The sequence below is a fragment of the Thalia democratica genome, chromosome 8 (assembly GCF_965202585.1).
Source record: "Thalia democratica chromosome 8, ktThaDemo2.hap1.1, whole genome shotgun sequence".
In the NCBI taxonomy this organism is placed as follows: domain Eukaryota; kingdom Metazoa; phylum Chordata; class Thaliacea; order Salpida; family Salpidae; genus Thalia; species Thalia democratica.
This window is the reverse complement of record NC_139172.1, coordinates 31,376,991-31,399,544: the sequence shown is the minus strand read 5'-3', so window position 1 is coordinate 31,399,544 and position 22,554 is coordinate 31,376,991. Positions and strand designations below refer to the sequence as shown.

At 26.1% G+C, this 22,554-nt stretch overlaps 1 protein-coding gene across 1 annotated transcript; it reads left to right on the top strand.

The window, feature by feature from the left end:
* The first annotated feature begins 310 nt into the window (after positions 1 to 310).
* On the top strand, positions 311 to 21,904 carry LOC145842737 (alpha/beta hydrolase domain-containing protein 17C-like). Its single transcript, XM_082950216.1, has 6 exons — positions 311 to 522; positions 8,498 to 8,655; positions 9,715 to 9,831; positions 14,428 to 14,607; positions 18,918 to 19,051; positions 20,356 to 21,904. The coding sequence occupies exons 1-6, from the start codon at positions 325 to 327 to the stop codon at positions 20,436 to 20,438; spliced, it is 870 nt and encodes a 289-aa protein (XP_082806342.1). The 5' UTR covers positions 311 to 324; the 3' UTR covers positions 20,439 to 21,904.
* The last annotated feature ends 650 nt before the right edge of the window (positions 21,905 to 22,554 follow it).

The window sequence follows — 22,554 nt, the reverse complement described above, 5'->3', positions numbered from 1 at the left end:
AGTATTTTATTATTAAACTATTTTCTTGTTTTAAACTATCTATTTTTGACTGAAAAACTTTTTTTCAACTGTTTAAAAACACTCTTTATGACTCTTAGTGACATAAAACCACTGTTGCAAGTATTCAGTGAAAAATAGTTTATTTTACCAAATCACCACTTATTAAAAAGTTTAACAAGTATAAATGCCCCACAAACTTTATTATAAACTAATTGTGACATTACTATTATAAATATTCCTAGTATCAATGTATTTAAATTTAATTGAAACAATGCTACCAAGTTCTAAATTGTTTTCACCAACAGACTTTTATAAATTTGTGTTATGACGTCACTATCGTGTCAGGAGCTGTGCCGGCTGTTCTGCTGCCCGCCGTGCCCCTCCAACATAGCGTCCAAGCTGGCGTTCATTCCCCCGCCCAGCACGTACGAGGTGGGGCAGGCGGAGGGGGGCAAACACAGGCTGGTGCTGCAGGACAGGGCGGAGTGGCAGTACAGTGACCGGGAGAAAAATTCACTTGAGGTGAGTGAAAATAGTTTTTTTTTTGGTTTTGATTTGAGAGTAGAACAGTTTAAAAACTTTTGTTGGAAAAACTTGTATGGTTTCGTCTAAATGTCTAATACAACACAAATTAAATATTATTTAATGTATTAAAAACATTTATGTCTAGTTCATTGAGTTGTGTTCATGTTGTTTTTCATTTGCTTGAGGTGAGATATTTGTATCTAAGTTTTAATTTTGAAAATTAATGAATAATTAAGTCAAACAAATTAAATCCATTGGCTGAGGGTCTTTTAATGTTGTACCTTTTATATAAAGGTTGCCTTTCTTATTGTTCAGAGAAAGCAAACATTTTGCAAAGGTAGAAATAACATTATAAAATTAAGCTTTTGTTGTTAACTAGGTTGTTAACTGTAATAGTTTGATTTTGGAAATCTTATAGGATATTTGGAATTTTTAATTTTGAAAGTCAATGAATGAGTTTTTTTATTCTAAAAATTGTGGTTTGTTCTGTTTATCAATCAACACTAAAACTGTAATGTTTACATTTTTTTTTAAATAAACAGTTTTTTATAAAAATAATTTATTAGCTTTTCTTCTGTTTGTGATGTATAAGTCTTATCTTAGTGTACTTAACTTTTTTTTAATCATAAGTTGTCTAGATCTTGAAAATGTGTATAATTTACTGAAAAATTCAGATTAGAAAAAAAAAGACATGGTATTTATACAGGGTTGCTTAGAAGCCTGGAATTACCTGGAGTTTGAGAATTCAGGCAAAAAAGAAAAGACCTTGAATTTTAAACAGTTTTTACATTTAAAATAAAAAAGTTTCTATTAGATAAGAAAAATGTATCATGTAAAATAATTTTTTGTATTATGTAGTATTTTAATTGATAAAAAACACATTTAAAGTAGCATTACAGTAGCTTTAAAAAATTGGCATATTATTTAAGACATTTTTTTCTCTTAAATTAGGTTTTATAGTAAAAATTAACATAAAAACCTGTTCTTTAAAAACGTGGAAAAACTTTCAAATGACTTATTGCAACCCTGTATATATAATTCTATTGTTTTTATTGGTTTGCTTAATTGACTGTTAGTACAAGTCACATGAGATTTTTTTGTTTAGATAAAAGGAACAGCACACAAGTATTGAGGTAAGTAGAAATAACAATGTTAGGTTAAAGTTTTTTTATTCCAGTTTGTAAATAAATATGATCTATCAAAACTAATTCTTTAGATCATTTTCACAAACTATTTATTATTTAGCTAATGATGCTTCTCTATCTAAAATATTTAATGGCATAGGGAGGTAAATTATTTTTTATCACAATACAATCTTATTTTATACAGTTTTAAGTAAGCTACAAGGTACTTTTTACAAATTTAAAAAATTCAAAATAATTTTTGAGATATAGCCGGTCAAAGTCAGGGACTACATTAGGTTTCTTAGGGAAGGCACAAACTAAAACCGCAAAAAAAACTTATCTTCTCCTAGGTTTTTCTAGATAAATACCTCAAACTTTCAGGAAATGTTCCTTGCTTTATTTAGAAAATTCTGTCAGACAGAGTTTATTTTATATTAATAATTAAAAATTTTATAAAAAAAATGAACAAAAAAAGCAGTTTTTTTTTTTGGTTTTTTGTTATACTTTTTTTTTGACAACATTTTCTAAATATTGCAAGGAACATTGTTTAAAAGTTTTAGGTAGTTATTTCAAAAAAAGTAAGAGGAGATATATTTTTAGTGATTTCTAGTTATTTGCAGTTTTAGTTTGTGCCTCCCATAAGCAAGCTATTGTAGTCCCTGACTTTGACCTGCTATTTCTCGAAAACTATTTTGACTTTAGGGTCATTTATTTAAAGTTAAGGATTTAAAATTTAGTGTATTATTAACAAAACTACTTACTTTTTAAAGTTTTTCATTTTAATAAAAATTATGTTGTAAAATTATGTTCATTATTTTCAAATTTTACAATATAATATGAATTTTTAAGTAATCAATTTTGATAAATATTAAATTTAAAATAATTTGTTTTTGTTATAGATGTAAATGTTTAAAAGATTTTGTAATTTATTTATGTTTTATATCTATTGAATGTTTTAAACAATGTTAAGAATAATAACGTTTTTTATGATAATTGATATTTTATGAGCTACTGTTTTTTTTAAGGCTTTTAGTAACTTAATGTATACAGACTTTTTGATTCGATTTTTTGTTGTCCACAATTTTAATTACGCTTGTTTGAAAAGGTTAAATCATTAGCCTTGCTTGCAAATGTCTTTTCTGTTAACTGTATTGCTTTAAGTGAAGAAATGTGTTGTAATTTTTTTTTATATATGCAACTAACTATTACAAAAATATAATTTGTTTTAATTATCAGTTTTATCACTGTAACTTATATTATTTTTATATCCTTTTTTTGTTGAAAAATGCTTTTCTCTCAGCTTAAAAGTTTTATGATAAAATTAATTCAAGCTAAAAATAAACAAAACAATGAATATAAGTTTTTGGAATCGTGTTAATAATAGAAACTATGGAACCAGCTTATTCATTTCAAGTAAAAAAAATCATAAAATCAATAAAAAACAGTCGTTTTAATATTTTAAAAGTTTGTAGAGAATTATTTCTTTAAAAAAATAATTTTTATGACTATTTTTGTTGTTAAGTTTTTGCTTTGAACATTTCTGTTAATAGATAAAATATTTTTCAAAGTATTTATTAAACAATTAAAAGTTTTCATGTTACAGTTGCTAGTTGTATGTAGTGTGGTACAAATTGATTTATAAGAATAAAAACTCTACTTGCCATGTCATAAAGTTTCGCAACAGTCAAATGCTGTTTTGTAAACAAGCTTGACTGGTTCAAAACTTGATCGGTTTATTTAGCTTCTACGTTTAATTAAAAGTGACTTGAAGTCCAGAGCATGCACGTTTATGCTTATTGTAGTTTTGTGCAGCTCTAAGTTCTGTATGTATTCATGCTAGTTTTATACTTCTAGTTATCAAGTCTGTATAGAAGTTTCAAGTACCTTAACCTTGAATTTTACCAAAGTAGAAGTAATAATTTAAACTTGGTTTAGTCTCACCTTCTAAGTGTTTGTTTTATAATATTATTTTCCAACATGTGGTTTATAGACGAAATTAATTAGTTCTAAACTTGTAAACACTAAGTACTAAAAAAGTATTTTTTTATTACGTGTAATACTTTAAATAAATTTTCAACAAAGTTGACGGTTCCTTAAAGACATTTGATAAACCAAAATAATTCTAAAAGCTGATTATGTACAGCTGCGTGATTTGTAAAGTTAAAATAGCACACAATGCTTGTGGTATGATAGCATTGTTGTTCTTACCTGGATAAATCATGACATGTATTTATAAAAATGTCATGTAAATTATTATGATTTGTTTGTACAAAAACAACCTCGCGCAACTGAACTATTAATCTTTGTATTTTTGTATGAAAACGTTTCATATTGGTCAAAGTTTACGAATTGTTAGTAATTGCTTTAATCGTTTTCCTTATTTGTTCGTGCAATTTTTAATCAAACACATTTCTGATGATTATGATAAATTTAATCATCAAAATCAAGTTCAAGTTTAATATACCTTGAAAAAATGTTTTAAGTAATAATAGCTTATCAAGTTGATTTCTGTTTGTGTTCTTACCAAGTATTTGCTTAGCTAAAAAATAACATTTTTTTCATATAAAATTAATTTGAAGTTAAATTTAAGTCTACATAATTTCCAAAACTGGAACGTTATTTTTTTTTAGTTTAAGAGTTGTGGCTTTAAATTTAAAGTTTTTATCCAGTATATAATAAGTTGTAAAGCTTTCTGTTTTATTGTTCATCTTAAACAATTAATATGGTTTTACTGTGTCTTTTAGTTTTTCTAAACATTAGTTTTATTTAGTTAATCTGGTACTGGAAGATTATTTAAAATTTAATTTGGCCTTTTATACATCACTATGAACAATTTTGTTATTACAAACATCTTTTCTCATTTTCACACTTAAAAATTTTAGTAGTTAACTAAAAATAAGCTATTTCTACATTTTAGTTTCTAACTTAACCAAATAAGCTTCATTATTTAAAAAATATATATCATGGTTTGTTGATTTAAAACAAAGTTCAAATATTAATAAACTCTATTTTAATATAATTTTAATGTAAGTACTGATGAGCTCATTGAGCAAAACTTTGTTTATGGGAAGAAAATTTGAAAGAATAAATTGTATTGATTCTCCTCTTGAAGTAGAGATCTCTGTTTATTGTTTTTTAAAACATCAAAACTTTTAATATTATTAAATGTTTTTAAATAGCATATAAATAAAGTAATACCTATATGTAATTTGGTGTTTGATAGAATTTAAAGTAGCTTTAATATCATTAGTAGCTTGATAAAACATATAAATTTTGCAAGTTGTTTTTTACTGAATTTAATCTCGAGTGTTTTTACTTTAGAAATCTCTATAAAAGTCCTCGACTTAATAATAAGGAAAACAGTCAATTTAATTTTTTAAATTTAATTGTCAAAACAATGTTTCACTCGTTTGAACTAATTCAAACCATTGAAACATTGTTTTGACAATAAAATTAAAAAATCTAAGTTGAATATCATCTTGAACTACTGTTAAGTATTGATTGAATTGTGTGAACCATACAAGTGATAACACTGTTGTATAAACAATATTATAAAATATAGGCATGTTTTAAAGTTTGATTGCTTGCAGCTGGTCAACATTAGATGTAATATCATCAATAATAATATTAATTAGATTATTTGTTTTTGTATTTAAAAGTTCAAATTTAATTTGAAATATACAATAAGCATATGCTGTATTGGTTGTAGTGAAATATCAGGAGAAAATTAATTACTTTAACTTATTTTATATCTTTTAAAATATGCATCACAGTTTAACATAGGTTTAAACTGATGTCGTTCAACTAACACAACACACCAGTAAAGTTACAAGCTACTAATTGTACTTTAACTTATTACACTAAGATTTCTTATCTTTTGAAACATGCATCACAGTTAACATGTAAAACTACAAGAAAGTGCTAATTGTACGTGAACTTGGTAGCACAGTGCTGGGATGTTACGAGCCGCAAGTTAATTAATTTCTGGCATTCCAAGCATTGTGAGTGTGTCGGTAAACTTCGGCTTATTACAATCGATTGTTTTTTTTTGTAACTTATGCAACGCTTTGCATAACTGCCAAAGTCATGAAGAATTACCTGTTTGTTTTTGCTTGTTTAACTATCTACGGATTTTATCAACTATTTAAATGTTATTTGTTAAAAACTGTTTGTTTTTGATAAATGATAAGTTTTTACAAGCTGGATTTAGTTTTTTTATTTATACACAAGTAAAATATTATTATAACTTTTATAAAAAAATAAAAATTGCTAAATTTTTACACATCTGAAAATTGTAATTGTTTTGTTTAAAATTTGTTAACTTTTTACTATTGTATTTTATAAATTTAGTAAGTACAGCAAATTTAATTTGTGTTTAACGTAAAAAGTTTTGTTTTTATGATGTAGATGTTGGTATTATGTACAGTTCCCAGATAAGCAATCTGAAAAAAAAAACATTTTAAATTGTTAAATGTTTTATTTAGTCTCACTTGATTTCTGTTTCGTCAAGCTGTTTAACTACAAATTCAATGTTAATAGCCCGCTAGTACTGTTTAATATTTCTTAACATGTCTTGATAAGTTTGTGAATAAGCAATAGTTGCTACTTATTTTGCCATTACCCTATTATCATTTACATGTACATTATCGTTGTTAAACTTTAAATTTTTAAATTGTGTTATTATGATTTTTATTTTATATATTTTGCATACAACATACAATTTACTTTTTTAAATGCTGCTAGCATAAGAAATAGAATTAAAAGTTTTTTATCGTGATCACAGAAACTATCCTTTTAAGAAACACGCAAAAAATTGCACTAAATTAGCTAGTAATTACAACAATGTTTTAGATATAATTTAGCAACTCTAGCTGAAAAACCTTTCATTAAAAACAATCTTAAAAAATATAAGAGGTTTTTATTTTATTCTTTTTTTTCTATGCAGTATTTGTGGTGGTATAAACCTTTGTAAGACGTTTATTGTTCAGACGAGCTACTAGTTTTGTCTTTAAATTAACAATTAATAAAATATCCTGTCATGGTGTAAACCACAAAAATATGTCTTTGATTATTTATTATTAAATTTATTATTAAATTGAGCTTCCAGGTTATTGTATTGAGTGTCTTCAGTTGTAACAAATTAAGTATCTTAATGACTTTGTTTTGAAAATTAATATCAAGTTTTCGAAATTAATATAAAAGTGTCCATATAGCTTAATACATTGCACAGTGAATTTTTACAGACTATTTATGTACAAAAAAGTCGGGTGCACATTATTTCAAAACAATTCAAATTCTGACAACTTAATTATCTCTTATTAGTTATCTCTGTTAATATTTTTTATCATCCAATTTTTACTAATGGAAACTTCTGTTTAGTTTTAAACGTTGAAATTTCATATATCTTTTTTAGATAAAGCCTGTAGAAAATGTTGGATTTCAAATGTCAAAATTTAAATTCAGATGTAAAAAAAGCTTTTATTTAGTTCTAATAGTAAACGTTGTTGTTAATCTATTATTATTAAAAAAAAAAAATTAAAAGGTTTTACATAAGTGTAAACTGCTATTCGTTTTAATTTAAGGCTCTAAGTCTAAAATATTTAGGTTTAGTTTGTTATGATATTATCTAAAAATGAACCCTAAAACAAATTTTTTCATGAATTGCACTAAAAAATATCAAGTATAAAATAAAACTACTCTTTACTAAAGTTTTTTTCATTGAAGTTTAGTTTAATTTTATATTCTAAATTGCAAATTGCAATAAATGTCAAAAACTGCCCTTAGGTTAAATTTTTATAATCTAATTCATTTACATGCTAACATTTTTAAATTATAAAATATTTTGACAGCCTTTGATTAGATAGTGTCTTGTTGTTTAACATCACTTAAAACTAATTATTAAACAACATCAATTGTCATTTTAAACTTTTTTGGAGTGAAGTATTTTAAAGTAGTGCAATGAAAAAAAACCCAAACGTATTCTAACTTGATAAAAAAACTATTGATACATAGTTGAACTGTATTTTGAAAATTGTCTCAAAGCGTCAACCCGTTCACATCAAAAAACTTTTTGTTTAGTCTTATTGATTGAAGGTGCTTCAAAAAGGTTAAGTATCTCAACATCAAAGTTGTTTAATTTCCCCTCAGTGTTTTAAAACTCAGTTTAAAAACACTCTAGTTTATGGTTTTTTTTTAATTTTAATAGTTTTTTTTTTGTAAAAGTTTCTACAATGTTTCTGACAAAATTTTTACAACTTTAAAAAGTGTCCTTAGAACAAAAACAACAAACTTTAATAAATTTTAGTGTATTTTAGCTGTACTTTGTTGTTAATTTGTTTGCTCCTAATAGTGAAGCTCTTTCAAAAAGATATAACAAGTATTGTAGCTTACTGTTAATTTACACAACTTTACCAAAACACCCGTTTATGCTTCCTCTTACCCTATCACACTGCGGTTTTCAGAAAAGCCCCTTAAAATCTTTATGATTTAATAAAATATTAAAAAAAATTATAGTTTTAGCACAACTTCCTTAACTCAGGTGGTTCTATCATCTCCTGGGAACAAGGTGACCTAAAGCAGATATTTTTTTTACTTTTCTTTACTCAAGCACTTTTACTAAAAAAGGCCTTGCCACAAGCATTGCCGTAGAGAAAAGTTAAAGTATAACACAATTGAACTTTATAAGTAACACAACATGCTTTACTTGTTAAGGAGGACACGGTTACTTAAATAAGATATAAACATTTTGTAATGTAGATTTCCAAGTGACAAAACTGAAAAAGTGTTCCACAGCTACCATATCACATAGAGCAAGTTTGACTGCGTAAACTGTAATTTCAACTTTTCAGGTGTTCCTGGTGCGAACGTCGCGAGGCAACAAGGTGGCCTGCATGCACGCCAAATGCTCGTCGCAAACTCAGAGGAGCAAGTACACGCTCCTCTTCAGCCACGGCAACGCCGTCGACCTCGGTCAGATGTCCTCGTTCTACGTCGGCCTCGCCGCAAGGTTTGAAATAGTTTTGATGTTTTTAAAAATAGTTTGATAATTTTATTATTGTTTTATTTTAACATCTAAAAAAACACCGGCTAAAAACATCAGTTTAAAATTGTTTTAGTGTTTTTATAATAGTTTAATAATTATTTCCTGTATTAATTTAACATTGAACATTGAACAAGAAAATAGTTTAACTTAATATAGTTTAATAGTTTTTTTAATGTTATATTTTTTTATTTTTAGAAAACAAATAAAGAGATCTCAACTACTTACTTTGTAAAATACAGTCTTGAAAGAATAATTTAATTTTTTTAATGTTTTATTTTTTACTAAAAAAACATCGGAAAAAGTCAACAGAGTCAAAATCTTGACTTTTTTCAGCTTAAACTTGTAAACAATTTGTCTTGATCGTAATCATCAGACCACAAGCACTCATTAGACTGAGACCTGAGTTTCGTTGTTATTGAAACTCATCATTCATTGAAAAGTTATTAAATATTGGGGACTACAGCATTCTATGGTCACAACTGATTGATGAGTTTCAACAAAAACGAAACCCCCGTCTCAGTCTACTGAGAGCTTGTGGTCTGATGATTGAAGTGATAAGACCAAAAATTTTAGTTTTTAGTTCTCTAAACTGAAATAAATTGTTAACTTGGAAGTGTATTTTTATCTTTACAATAAAATTACAAGTTCATTTAGATGCACAGTTTTTAATTTTTTCTTTTTCCAATAATTCTATTAGAATTTAGGTTTTACTAACAAAACTTATGATTATTTACATGTTTTTTTGAATATTATTTATAACTTAGCTGACATCCATAAATACTTAAAGTTCCTTCTAATTCTGCAGCTATTTTATGTATAGTCCACTCTTTTAAATGTTTTATTTATGGTTTCAGAAGAAAAATGAGGTTTATACTTTTTAATATTTTTTCGCCTTTTTTGTTATTTTTCAAAATAAACGATAAAGTTCTGTCTTATGCCGTTATTACAATCAGCACCATTTACTGTTCAACAAAAACACAACACTTGTTCAAGTTTTCCAATACAAACGCAATACTTTTTCAGGTTGGGAGTGAACATCTTCTCGTACGACTACAGCGGTTACGGCGCCTCCAGCGGAAAACCCACGGAAAAGAACATTTATTCGGACATCGACGCCGCGTTCCAACACCTCAGGCAGAGGTCGGTTGATTGTTTTTTTGTTTTGTAAAATATTTTAACATTTGATAAAGCAAACAGTGTTAGGTAGTTTAATCAATAAATCAGCGATCGTAAAGTATTGAAGATATGTGCGCAACAGGTCACAAAAATTTTTCAACAATAGTTCACTAGAAAATAGCTTATGTACCCACAGTTAATTCAAAAAGGTGTTTTTTAATATATTAGTCAAAGTTTTTATATAATTTTTTACAATATTAGTTTATCATATTACAATTTTATGTGCTGTACAGACTTATTAAATATACACAACTGTTTTTTAATAAGTTGAGTTTTGATTTATTTTAAATTTATTTGAAAAGAGTCGTGTATATTTAATAAGTTTGGATGGCACAAAACGTAGTAGTATAATAAAATATTGTGAACTATAACAATTAGTCTAGAAGAAGAGGTATACAAAAACGACGATTTTTATGCTAAATTCATCTTATATTTGTACATAATTTTCAACTGCTTACCATGTATCTAAAATCTTTATGTACCTGCTTGATACTTATGGATTGAATCGTTTTTTTTATTATTGGTCGTGGCTAGTATTGTTCCAGGCAGTTTATTAACAATAATTGGTATTTTGTTAGGATGTTGTGGGTAAAAACCAGAATTTATCACGAGTTTTTTATTGGTACTAGCGACTATTTATCCAGGTAGTTTTAGTAATAAAATTTTTTCTTTATTTACGGAATAATTTGTAATAAAAACTAAAAATTAGGGTTTTTATTGGTTATAACTACTATTTATTTTAGGTTTTTTGTTAATAATAACTATTTGTCTAGGGTTTTTTATTGATAATAAGAACTATAGGTCTATGGCTTATTGTAAATAACAACTATTTATCTAGGTTTTTTTATTGATAATAACTGCTATAGGTCTAAGGTTTATTGTAAATAGCAACTATTTATCTAGGGATTTTTATTGATAATAACTACTATAGTTCTAAGGTTTATTGTAAATAACAACTATTTATCTAGGGTTTTTTATTGATAATAACTACTATAGGTCTAGGAATTTCTTATTGATTTTTGCTTTTACAAGTTTTTATGGTCTTTTGGGATTGAAAGTGTATAAAAAATATATTTTGTTTGTACATTAATTTTTGATTACTACTATTAAAGTTTAATGTTTTAAAAGGTAAAACTTTTTATTTGTGTAACTCTTAATTTCAAACTGTGAGCAGCAAAAAATGTGTCATCCTATCATTTTATTTGTGTTCAAAATACGAAGTTCATTCAGATAACTTTAGAACTAGTTTCTGGAGATATTTTGGAGAATAAACTCAACTATTTTTATTGAAAAACGTTGATTTAGTATTTTAATTGCTTTGTCTGTTTTTAAAAGTAACGTAAATATAATTTAATGAAATTTTATTGATTAAGTTAAACAAACATTTTAGTTTTAAAGAACCAAATGACTTATTATCAATTAACTATTAGTTTTTATTTCAAAAAATTATTTTTCAAATAAGTTCAAGCTGTTGACATAGTTCAAAGCAATTGTAGTTAAGTTTAAAATGATAACTTTTTAATGGGCAATTAAGTGTAGGAAACAGTAGTATTCAACAACAAAATAGTTTGTTTACTACATTTGTTCAAGTTACTCAAGCAGTTGTTATTGATTCAAGCTGCTGGTTGAATTAAAATTACTTATAGATTTACAGCTTTAGATTGAAACGAATGATTTTATTGACGTTCTTGACAAGATGTGGATGAAATCGTTAGATAATAATATCGATATAAACTGCATGAAATGCGTTTTGTTTGTTTAATATGAAAAAAATCAAAATATCAAACAAAAGCACACAAAGTAAATTTTAGAAGTTACAAAAAATCTTTAATTTAATTTAAATATATGTTAAAAAGTAGAAGTAAACTTTAATTACTTCATTTACTTAAATTACCTCTGTTTGTCAAGTTGAAAATTAAGTCTCACTTTTACACATTTAAAAGTTTAAAATTCTGATTTAGATTTACAAAATTCATAAAATAAAGAAACAAAATTGTTTCGTTTTTTACAACAATCTTAGTTGGATTGATCTAATTAGATTTATGAAAATTAATTTACAAAGTAGTTTTTTTTATAATGATAAGAATTTCAATTTAGCTTTGAACACTTAATGAAATCAAACACAAAAGTTTTTATTTGAATATTTTGTTGGTTTTAGCGCGTCACAAACTTTAAAGTATATATTTTTAGTAGCTACTCATATACGCATTTCATGGATAAAATTGCTAAACTCATAGTTAATTTGCTTTTTAAATTGAAAAAAATTAGAAGACCAAAATTATTCGAAGCGGTCAATTGAAATTTTTGTTTAAACGGAAAAAGTTTAGATAAAAATATACTTGGTTTTTACAACTGTTTAAGTTTTTTGTAACCAACTGGAATTTATCATGCTTTGATGTTTTGAAATTACGAAATCTCTGTGTGAAAGATAGCAACCAAATGCGGCGAATGATTTAAGAAAGTTTACCGCGTGCCGAGTGTATATAATATATATATATATATACATCTAGATATAGAACATATATATTTAGCACACGCACGTATACACACACATGCATGTTATGATGAGCACTGAGTATCACGAACTTTATAACGTTTTCAACCCGCAATGTCGCCTTGTATGACGCACGTTCACCCCAATATATTAATATTTTACCTAAAGCACTCATTAAAACTGTCCAAGATGGAGAATTTAATTAACAAACTTGAGTGTTTGGTTACGCGAGCTCAATACGTGAGTTTCGAATAAATATTTGTTTTATTTTGTATTATTGGTCTGCGTTTTTTGGGTTTTAGTCAATCTGTTGCAACTACATTACATTATGTTTTTTTGGAGTCATCAAAAGTTTTCTACAATGTAAAAAGCTGTGCATCGATTCTATAAAACCCCATTTTATAAAATGCTGCTGAGTAGTAACATTTAAATAAAGGCTTCAAAAATTACATATTTGCAAAGCTTGTACTCCAATGAAGCCAAAGCTGATTTATAATTAGTATTGTTTCAACTTTTTGAAAACTGGTTAAATTGATTTTTTTTGATCAAATCTTTTTTTGCTTTAAAGTGTAATGACAAAATATAAGTTTTTTGTAAAGTGTAGGTTGAATCATTCTTGTTGAAACAGAACATGAAGTTTGTACGAAAAAATTCTTTTTTTTACCTTATTGCTGACTGCTGAATAGTTTGTTGGTTTCAACCGCAGACTGCAAAATATAATTTCGGCTGCTACTTCTACACAAAAAACGCATAAATATTTAACTAATGTAAGGAGATGCTGTTTATAACAAAACCTTGTGCTTAATTGGATTGATTAAATCCTGATTAGTCTTATTGAAATTCGGATTTAAAAAAGAATTAATTCAACAGTTTCAAATGAGTACTCCTCTTCATGGAACTTTTTGATTAAGTTCAGTATATAAACAAATGTACTGTTACTGACGTATTTTCTTAAAAAAAAAACTAATATTTACTTGTGGTAATTCCAGATGTGAAATGAAACAATTTGTTTTTTATTATTTTTTTTTTTAGTTTATTTCCTCAACTTTGTCTTGTGTTTTCAAGTATTTTGTTGAATTTTTTTTTTGAAAATTTCAGTACGATTATGTTTGTTTTGTTTACTATTAACTGCTAGATACAATAATTTAGCTTTGATATGGTTTTTAACAACAACCTATTGAAACACATTTGTTTTGTTTTTTCAAGTATCTTGTTACGTTTAATTAGCCTTGTATTGATTTTAATAACCATAGACTGGGTTATTTGTTTGGGTCGTGTTTTTGTAAAAATAAAAAAAAAGCTTTTTTTTTTAAACACACAGCACTTACATTGTAGTCGAAAGAAAAAAGTATAGTTTAATTTGCTGAATTGAAAAACTTACTGTTTCACTTCCACAATATAACTATTTCTGTACAAATATTAAGAATATATGTAATCCCTAGTATATAGTTGAGTCACTGCTTCATGAACACTGTTCAAAACTTTTTGTTAAAAAACTAAGTACACTTAATTACATGTCAAAAATTATATGTATATAATACTTAAATTAATTTGAAAATAGATTTATATTAAAATTAGATACTTATAAAAATTTTAGTTTAATTCAAAAGTTTGTTTTTGCCTCAATTTTTAGATCAAAAATATTCAAGCTCATTTTGAGATTACTTTACTTCAAAATTAGCCTGAAAATGTTTAAAAATTATAAAAATACTAAAAAAGGTAAAAATTTCAAATGAGGCAAAAAAAGATCCTGAAACTAATAAAAGTTCAATATAAGAAAACACAAAATTTGAAATATTATTCAAAATACTTGAAAGTTTTGATTGGTGTGGATAAGGTTGTTAAAGTATCTTAAAATTAGAATAATTAAAACTAAATTCAAATTCCATATTATTAAACTTTATATACACAAAAACGCATTACATAAAATAACTTATAAGTCTAAGTTTATAGTTTACTTGAAGAAAAATTAAACCAAACAAAAAACAAACTAGCAAATCAAAAACTTATTTAAGATTTTTACTTTAAGCAGCCCCGGTCTGAAACACTAATCAAACAACTTTCAGGTACGGTGTTTCCCCGGAGAACATCATCTTGTACGGCCAGTCGATAGGGACGGTGCCCACCGTGGACCTGGCGTGCAAGTACCAGTGCGGGGGGGTGATCCTCCACTCCCCGTTGCTAAGTGGGCTGCGGGTCGCGTTCCCCGACACGAAGAGGAGCTGGTGCTGCGACGTTTTTCCCAGGTTGGGGGATTTTTTATGTAACAGCTAGCATTAATTAATAGTATCTTCAGGTTTCGATATTTAATTTAACAACCGGTTTCAAGCTTTTGATTTTCATGCCAACAAACTCACTTTAACCGGGATTAAAAATCTTATTTTTTCCATTTGACCTTTGACCAGCTTGAAAATTAATCAATAGTTTTGAAGATTGAAAAGCGCTTGTACCTTGTTGACTCAACGTTTTAACACTTTGAGTTAAAGTTATATTTTGTTTTTTATTCCAAAAATGTTTCTTGAAAAAAAAGTACAGCTTGGCTGTATACAATTCAGTTATACACAAGCCAAGTTAATTTTAAGTTTTTATTTCGATATAAAACGTTGATATTCATAGGTCAGCAGCACTCAGTTTTGACCCAGATTCAAATTTAAGCGTGAACGCTTGAATTGAACCAGAATAAATTTCAAGCGAGCTCTTCTTGCGTCAGCTTAAAAATTAATCAATAATCATGAGACTCTGTAAAAAACTTACCGTGATTTAACACCGTTATTTATCATGTTTCAGATGTAAGTATTGATTTTCAGTTTTCACTCTGCTTGTTTTTGAGAATAGCGATTGTTTTAAAAGTGTAGTTTTTATTAATGTGAGATCTAAGTTTTGAAGTGTTAACAACAAAGAAACGGTTCAATTTCTTTAAAAAATCTATTTTGTAGCAAACACGTATACATACTGTTTTAAATTACAACTAATTTAATAAATTATAAACGGTTTTAATTAAAACTGACAAAATACAAATATAGAATTTGGTTGTCACATTTAATAAATTTTACTTTTGTATTTGCAAGAGAAAAACATTATTGCTATGTGTATTTTGAATTGAGCAGACTTATATGATTGAACGAGCAAAACTTTATTCACCAGCAAATGTTGCAACAATGGTGCTTAAACTGCGAGTTTTAAGTGGCCAACTTTTCAAAAACTTGCCAAGGCTAATCGTTAATTTTCTTTACAAAAAGCTGAGTTTTGTTAGAGCGTTACTAATTAATTAACTTTTCCAGTTTCGACTTAACTTGGAATTTAACGTGATCGTAACTAAAAGTTTTACAATAAAATTAAGTAAAGCTTATAAGTTTGCTTCAAAAATAGTCTTCAAGCTTCCTAATTTAGTTTTTTAAATTAATTTTATAATAAATTAAAAGTTGTTGTAAAATAATTCAGCGTGTTTAGTGATTGCAAGTTATGTTTTAATTATATTAACAATAATATTTATACCTTGTAGCTGTATATAACAATGCATATGTTTCGATTAAACGACAATGATACTCGAAACAGTAAACGTTACATGGTACAACACAATAAATTTTATATAATCACGTCAATCCTACTTAACACCGATTGTAATTCATTTTTGCGGTCAAAATTACACCCATTCGCCGAAAGCCACATTTATCTGTTATCGAAGTTTACACAAGTCCTGTGCACTCCCATTGCAGCGTTCTACGAACGTTGTAATTCAAAACGCTTCAGTTCACCTCTTTGAACCTTGGTAAACTTTTGTGCTTTTTGGAGGAAAAGTTTTAAGTAAAACGGTATATTGTCAAGCGGGTTTAAAAAATCGATCATACTTGGTTTATGTCAAGTTTTTTTAAAGCAATTTAACCTTTAATTTTTTGTGTTTGGTACACAATTAAGTTAAATAGTGGTCCATTCATTAACATGTGAATTTATTGCCAGCCGCTGGTTTCAAAATGATAGGATTTTACTTGATGTGGGCTTGCCAAAATCTTAGAACAATTTCAAACTTTTATGCTTTATAAATAAATCCTTTAATTCTATGTGTGGGTGGCCACTGCTGTGTAAGAATTAAAGTAGTATTATTGGAAATATTTTTTGATATTTTGGTTGAAATTATTAAAATAATGTGTTACAGGTTGTGACAAAAGATTTATTTTACATTTAAAATTAGTAATTTAAAATTTTACATTAGTAAGCAGGATTTTTCAAAGTTTGCAAAATATTTTCTTTTTGTTGCTAATGCAGTAATTTTATTTTAAAAAACAACTTTTTTATTATAACGTTTAAATTTAGTGTTGAAAAATTAAATGTTCCTGAAATTCAGCTCAAAAATGTTTTTTTTTATTCTATGAAATATATCAACTATTAAAAAGAACTTTTTTTAATGAAATTTTTACAATATAAATAACTTTATTGCTAGAAATTATATAATTAGATATTAAAAATAATTTATCCTCAAGTCTATCATAAATGTGTAAAACCAAAAAAACTAAATTTAAGTTGAAATAAACTTAAAACTAACAATTTAATTGAATAGAAGTGTTTTTTTTTTGTTGAAGTTGATACTGTTGTTTAAAATACAACTATTTCAATTTAGTTAGTTTTTACTTTGTTTAAAAAATATCTAAAAAATTTTACTAATATACATTTTCTCTAGTATGTTGTCTTTAACTCTATCATTTAATGCACAAAAAGTTATTTAGTATCTCTCTACAAGAATAATGTTTCTAAAGTATATACTTCATTTTAATAACTAGCTCAGTTTTGTTTACTATTTCAAATATATTTTTGATAAAGCGGATATGAAATTAGGTGTTCTTTGGTAAATGAGTTTTTTTTAATTATTGACTTTTAATAAAATACTAAGTATATGGCACAACATGTAGGTAAATAGCTTGCGTAGAATTTTAAAATATTGTTTACTTATTTTTTTTTCAAACTTTAATTGTACTACATCTATAAATTTAGATGAAACTTGTTAATCTTTTGTTTAGCAAATTCTAAGTTGTTGGTAGATGTCTAAGTACAGTTTAGAATTTAAGTTGAATAAATATTTTCTATATACTTTACAGATGGTTGCTTTTTTTTTAATGGTATACAGTTTCTTAATCAATTGTAAAATATTGTGTTTTATGATATTCCTTGAAATTAAAACATATATTCACTGAAAGCATAGCAAGAATAAATTTATAACAAAATAAGTCGGAAAAATTATAATGACGTTTTGCAAAAGTTTTTTTTTTGCAAAGGTGCAATTGGCGCTTACGCGCGTTTAATTATTTATTTTCACCCGGACGAAATTGGATTGGAAATGCACAAAAGCTTTGCGAACGTTTTAAATTGTTTTACACCTGGTACAAGCGTTGTAATGTATATTTGTTGAAACGATTGTTGTTTGTGGTAAAAATAACAAACATATCAAATAGTTACTTTTCGAACTTTGTAATATCGTAGTTATTGTTCAAGAGTTTTGCTTATTTTAATTAATATATGTTTCAAACGTGCTTTAGTTGTTCTAAAATAGAATTAACTTGATATTAGTTCTTACAGAAAGGTTTTAATATAATAATCATGTTACTTAAATTAAGAGGATTATAAATAATAATAAGTATTAAAATAAATCACTTTTTGCTCTTTACTTATATTGTAAAAATTTTTATACTTCAAGATAATGAATTTTTGATTTTGTATACTGTGAATAATATTAATAATTGTTAAATGTTAAAAATATAAAATTAAGTTTTTAACTTAGGTTATTTAAGTAACAGGATTAAGATTATACTACATCATAAAGTAAAATATCTTTCAATGCTGTTAAGTTTTTTTATTTGTTTTGCTATTCAACATAGTGCTTATTTAATGGATGTTTACTTTATTTATTGATAAACACATTGTATGTATACTTGAGTAAATTATTCATATTGTTCTTGGAATTACAACTTTCTGTAAATATTTCACAGAAGTTTTTAATTTTTAATTCATGTAAATTTCACTACTCTAAATTTTTTTTATTGTTTTACAAAATTATTAACTGCTTTTAAGGTTTTCGTTAACCAATATGTATGCTTTATAGTAAAATTGTAAATACACTCAATTAATTAACAAAATGAATCAATTGAAGCATAAACAACTTTTATAACACAAATTAAAAAGTAAATTTAGTGTTTCATATGGTTACGAACTTTTAATAAAACAAATACATTACACATACAATTTTTTGTAGGACTTAATTAAAGAGTTTTTTTAGTAATTTTAGAATATTAAAGAAAACATTTAAAACTATTCAAAAAAAAAATGCTAATAGATATTAAGATTGACATATTTATTTTTAATTTTTTTCAAATATTTTTTACTTATTTAGATATGGTCTTTTGAATATTTTTTAAGAATTTGAGTTGTCGGAATTCGAACTGTCGGAACTTGAATTGTAGTGTAACCCAAGAAAAGTTATTTATAGTAAAAATTAATTTTATAATAAAACAAGCATTTAACCAATGAAATGCAAGTAAATAATCTAATCTAACCAATCACATTGCAGTATTGACAAGATTCCGAAGGTCAACTCTCCCACGTTGGTCATCCACGGTACTGAAGACGAAGTGATCGATTTCAGCCACGGACTGGCCATATACGAGAACTGTCCCCAGGCCGTACAGCCACTGTGGGTTGAAGGTTTGAATGCCTGTTTTATTAAAATAATGGATTATTATATACGAGAACTGTTCCCAAGTGGGTGTAAGAAATAGGTATTGTAGTTATTGAAAATTTAGAATTTTATTTCAATGATGAAATACAAAAAAAACAATTCTCAAACATTTAATAAATAAAAACATTTTGTTGATACAAGTTTGTGAAAATACAGTGGTTTAAAAGGCATATGATAGTGATTAAGAATAACATTTAAATTTAAAATACTTTTGTACGAATGTAAACTAAACATTTAATTAAATAAAATTGTTAAATTTGAAAAGAAAAGCTTTTTATTGAACAAAGATGTTCGAATAGTAGAATAAAAATAGAAATAACAAAGTTTGTAAAGACTAAGAATAGTTATGAAAAACTTAAAAAACTGTTATCACAAATCATACACATATTTCCAACTTGATTAGATTTTTTGTTTTTAGACCATAAAGATTTTTTTGGTGTTACTGGTATAATGTTTATTATAACTACAAGTTTAGTTTGAAACTCTTAATGGTATCAATATGTTAGAATAAACAAAAGTGTCTTATACAAAACTTGTGTCATTAAACTGAATGATCACAAACGAAGATGAAAGACAGGTTAAACTTAAGAATACTAAATTGATTCCTTAGGTTATAAATAAATCCTGATTTAAATTATGTATCATATATCATATTGGAAATCTTTAAAATTTAAAGGAAAATCATGACTAAATATTAACGTTTGGTTTAATTGGTTTATATATTCGCTCTACTTTAGGTAAATCCTATGCTCATAATTTTATACTCATTTTTTTTTATTCTCAACGGATACAAGCTATTTTTTATGTATTCCGTTTATGTAATTCAAAACTCTCATGAGGCTTTACGGCGTAATGAGTGTTACTAAAGCCAAAAGTTACTTTTTATCTTTAGCTAAGGCTTTAAATGAAGTTAAACAGTTAGCAAAATACTTCACATTAACAGACAGGTTTTCATGTTGGGCCACAAGTAAATTTTAAAGTTGTTAGCAGTAAAATCATTTTTCATGCGAAGTATTTTACTTAATTAAGAAGTTTAAGCGTTTTGTTTATTCTACAAACCGATGAACGTTAATTAGTTAGCTTTATTACGTCATAAGGCTCACTGTTGATTTAAACGTTGCCTAATTTGTTTTCAGAAGCAATAAACCGATGCTGAGCAAAGTTGAAGCCAAAGTTCAAATAATATTTTTAAGACTAAAAACAATAAAGTAACACTAGTTGTTGTTGCATTTTAAAATATTTTTTTTTTGTAATAATTGTAAACTTTCAGGGGCGGGCCACAACGACATAGAGCTGTACAGTCAGTACGTTGAGAGGCTCAGGCAGTTCGTCCACCATGAGTTGCCCCAATGAGAAAAAATACATTTGGAAACTTTTCTGTTAGAACGCCTGGAGACTTCCTGCAGAAGCTTTGACGACTTTTGTGGAAATGCAAAGTTGTTTTGATTTTTTTGTAAGACGACTTTTTTTTTTGAAACCAAAAATTTAATTTAGAAATTTTAAATTGAAATCTAAACAAAACCTTTGTTTTTGAAAATTGGTTAAATAGTTTTTTATATTTCAAAAAATCTATAATTTTTAATTATGTTTTTTTAAAGACTAAGTATTTTTTTTTATTCTCGTATCAGCTAAATATGGTTTCATTAAAACATTATTAAAATTTAGACCACTTAAATTTGAATTTGTAATTTTGTTCAACTAAACTATTTAGCGGCTGTTTTTGTTATAAATATTTGTTTGTAATTCTCAAACTTATGAAAAGTAATTAAACGAGAATAAATAAAAATCTTTTATCACAAAGCTAAGGCTTTAATTAAAAAAAAATCTCGACCAAAGAAAAAAAAAAACTACTTTGCTTTTTTTTTATAACGTAAAAATTTATTTTGGTGATATAACTGCGGTCCACGGAACACTGCTCTAAAACTGTTTAAACTGAATTAGTTTTTTAAGTGGTTTGAAATATCACCAACATCATTTGTACTAGAGGTGTGAATTTTTCAGTAATATCTGGAAATTTTGTTGGTTTTTGTTTGTTTAAAAATTAAGATTGCTCTTAAAGATTTCTTTTTTTTTTTTAATTTGTAGTCTGTTTATGTTATTATAAATTAGATGTAATTTACAATTTTTATTTTTTTAATGTATAGTAGTTTTGTCTCACAATTTGAGTACTTTTGAAACCCGTTTAGTTTATTTTTATGTTATATATTCTCTACAGTTTAGTTACACTTTTCTAATATTTGAATTGGCGCTTTTTTTTTCTTCATATAATTAACAATCCAAATGAAGGCCAATCTATCGACTCGAATTGAGGCCTTTTTTAAATTAAATGTTTTTTTTCGAATACCTGTACACTAAATCTGTGCTGTGTAGATTACTTGAAAAAATATTGTTGAGTTTTCTATCAGCTCATTACTGATTTTTATTATAAACGAGTCTGTTGAAAAAGTTGTTATATTTTAATTAATTTTTGAGTTGTACAAAAATTTAACGGTATGTTTTTTGATATAGTTATAATTTAGATTTAAGCTTTTCTTGAATTTGTTTTTCAAATTGAGCAGTTTGAGTATATACATATTAAAAAGAGCTTTAAATTAAAAGTATATTTTCTTTTCGTCTTTTAAACAACTCATTATTTCTATGTTAAACATTTGGTTTTTATGTGGTTTTAAAGTTTAATTAAAAGAATTCAAATACCTTGAAAATTCACCTTTTTGATAAAAATATTAGTTTTCGAAAAAAAAAATTCTGAAGATACTCTGGATTGAATTGTTTTTATTTAAAATTTTTTTATTTTTTTTATTAAAATTTTTTTAATGATAATTTTACTTTCACTCTGACCGTAGTTTTTGGCTTTTAACTGCGTAAACTTTTAGTTTTATGGATTTTTTTATTTACTATCATATAAATTTAATTAAAACACAAAGACTAGACATCAGATGGTAGCATCGTTTTATTTTTTTTAAGAACAAAACTCAAACATGATTTTTTTCTTTCCTCATCTTTATACTCGACTTTTTTTTTGTTTGTTAATCGCGTAATTTTGATAATTTAAATAAACTTCTAAATGACTTATATTGTTTAATGTATACCAAATGTGCTATATTTTTCGTTGATACTTCAGCATGTTGAAATAGTTTATACGTAATTAGGAGTTTTTTTAAATTTAACAACAACAACAAAACATCTAAAATTAAATTTTAAGCAGGCTAAATGTTTTCAACCCAAATAGCAAACAAACAGCTTGTGAGAAACAATTTGAAATATCCATCTAATTCATACGTCATAAAGCGGTATTACATGTTATTGCAATTAGTCAATATCTGATTTGATTTCAACGTTATTAGTTGCTCTTTTCATGCGTTTGTATAGAAACTTATGCTTTTTGATGATAAAAGTTTTAGTTTATCGTATTTTTTCTTAATATGTTAGACAACTTAACCAATAGTTTGAAAAATTTCTACGTTTTTTT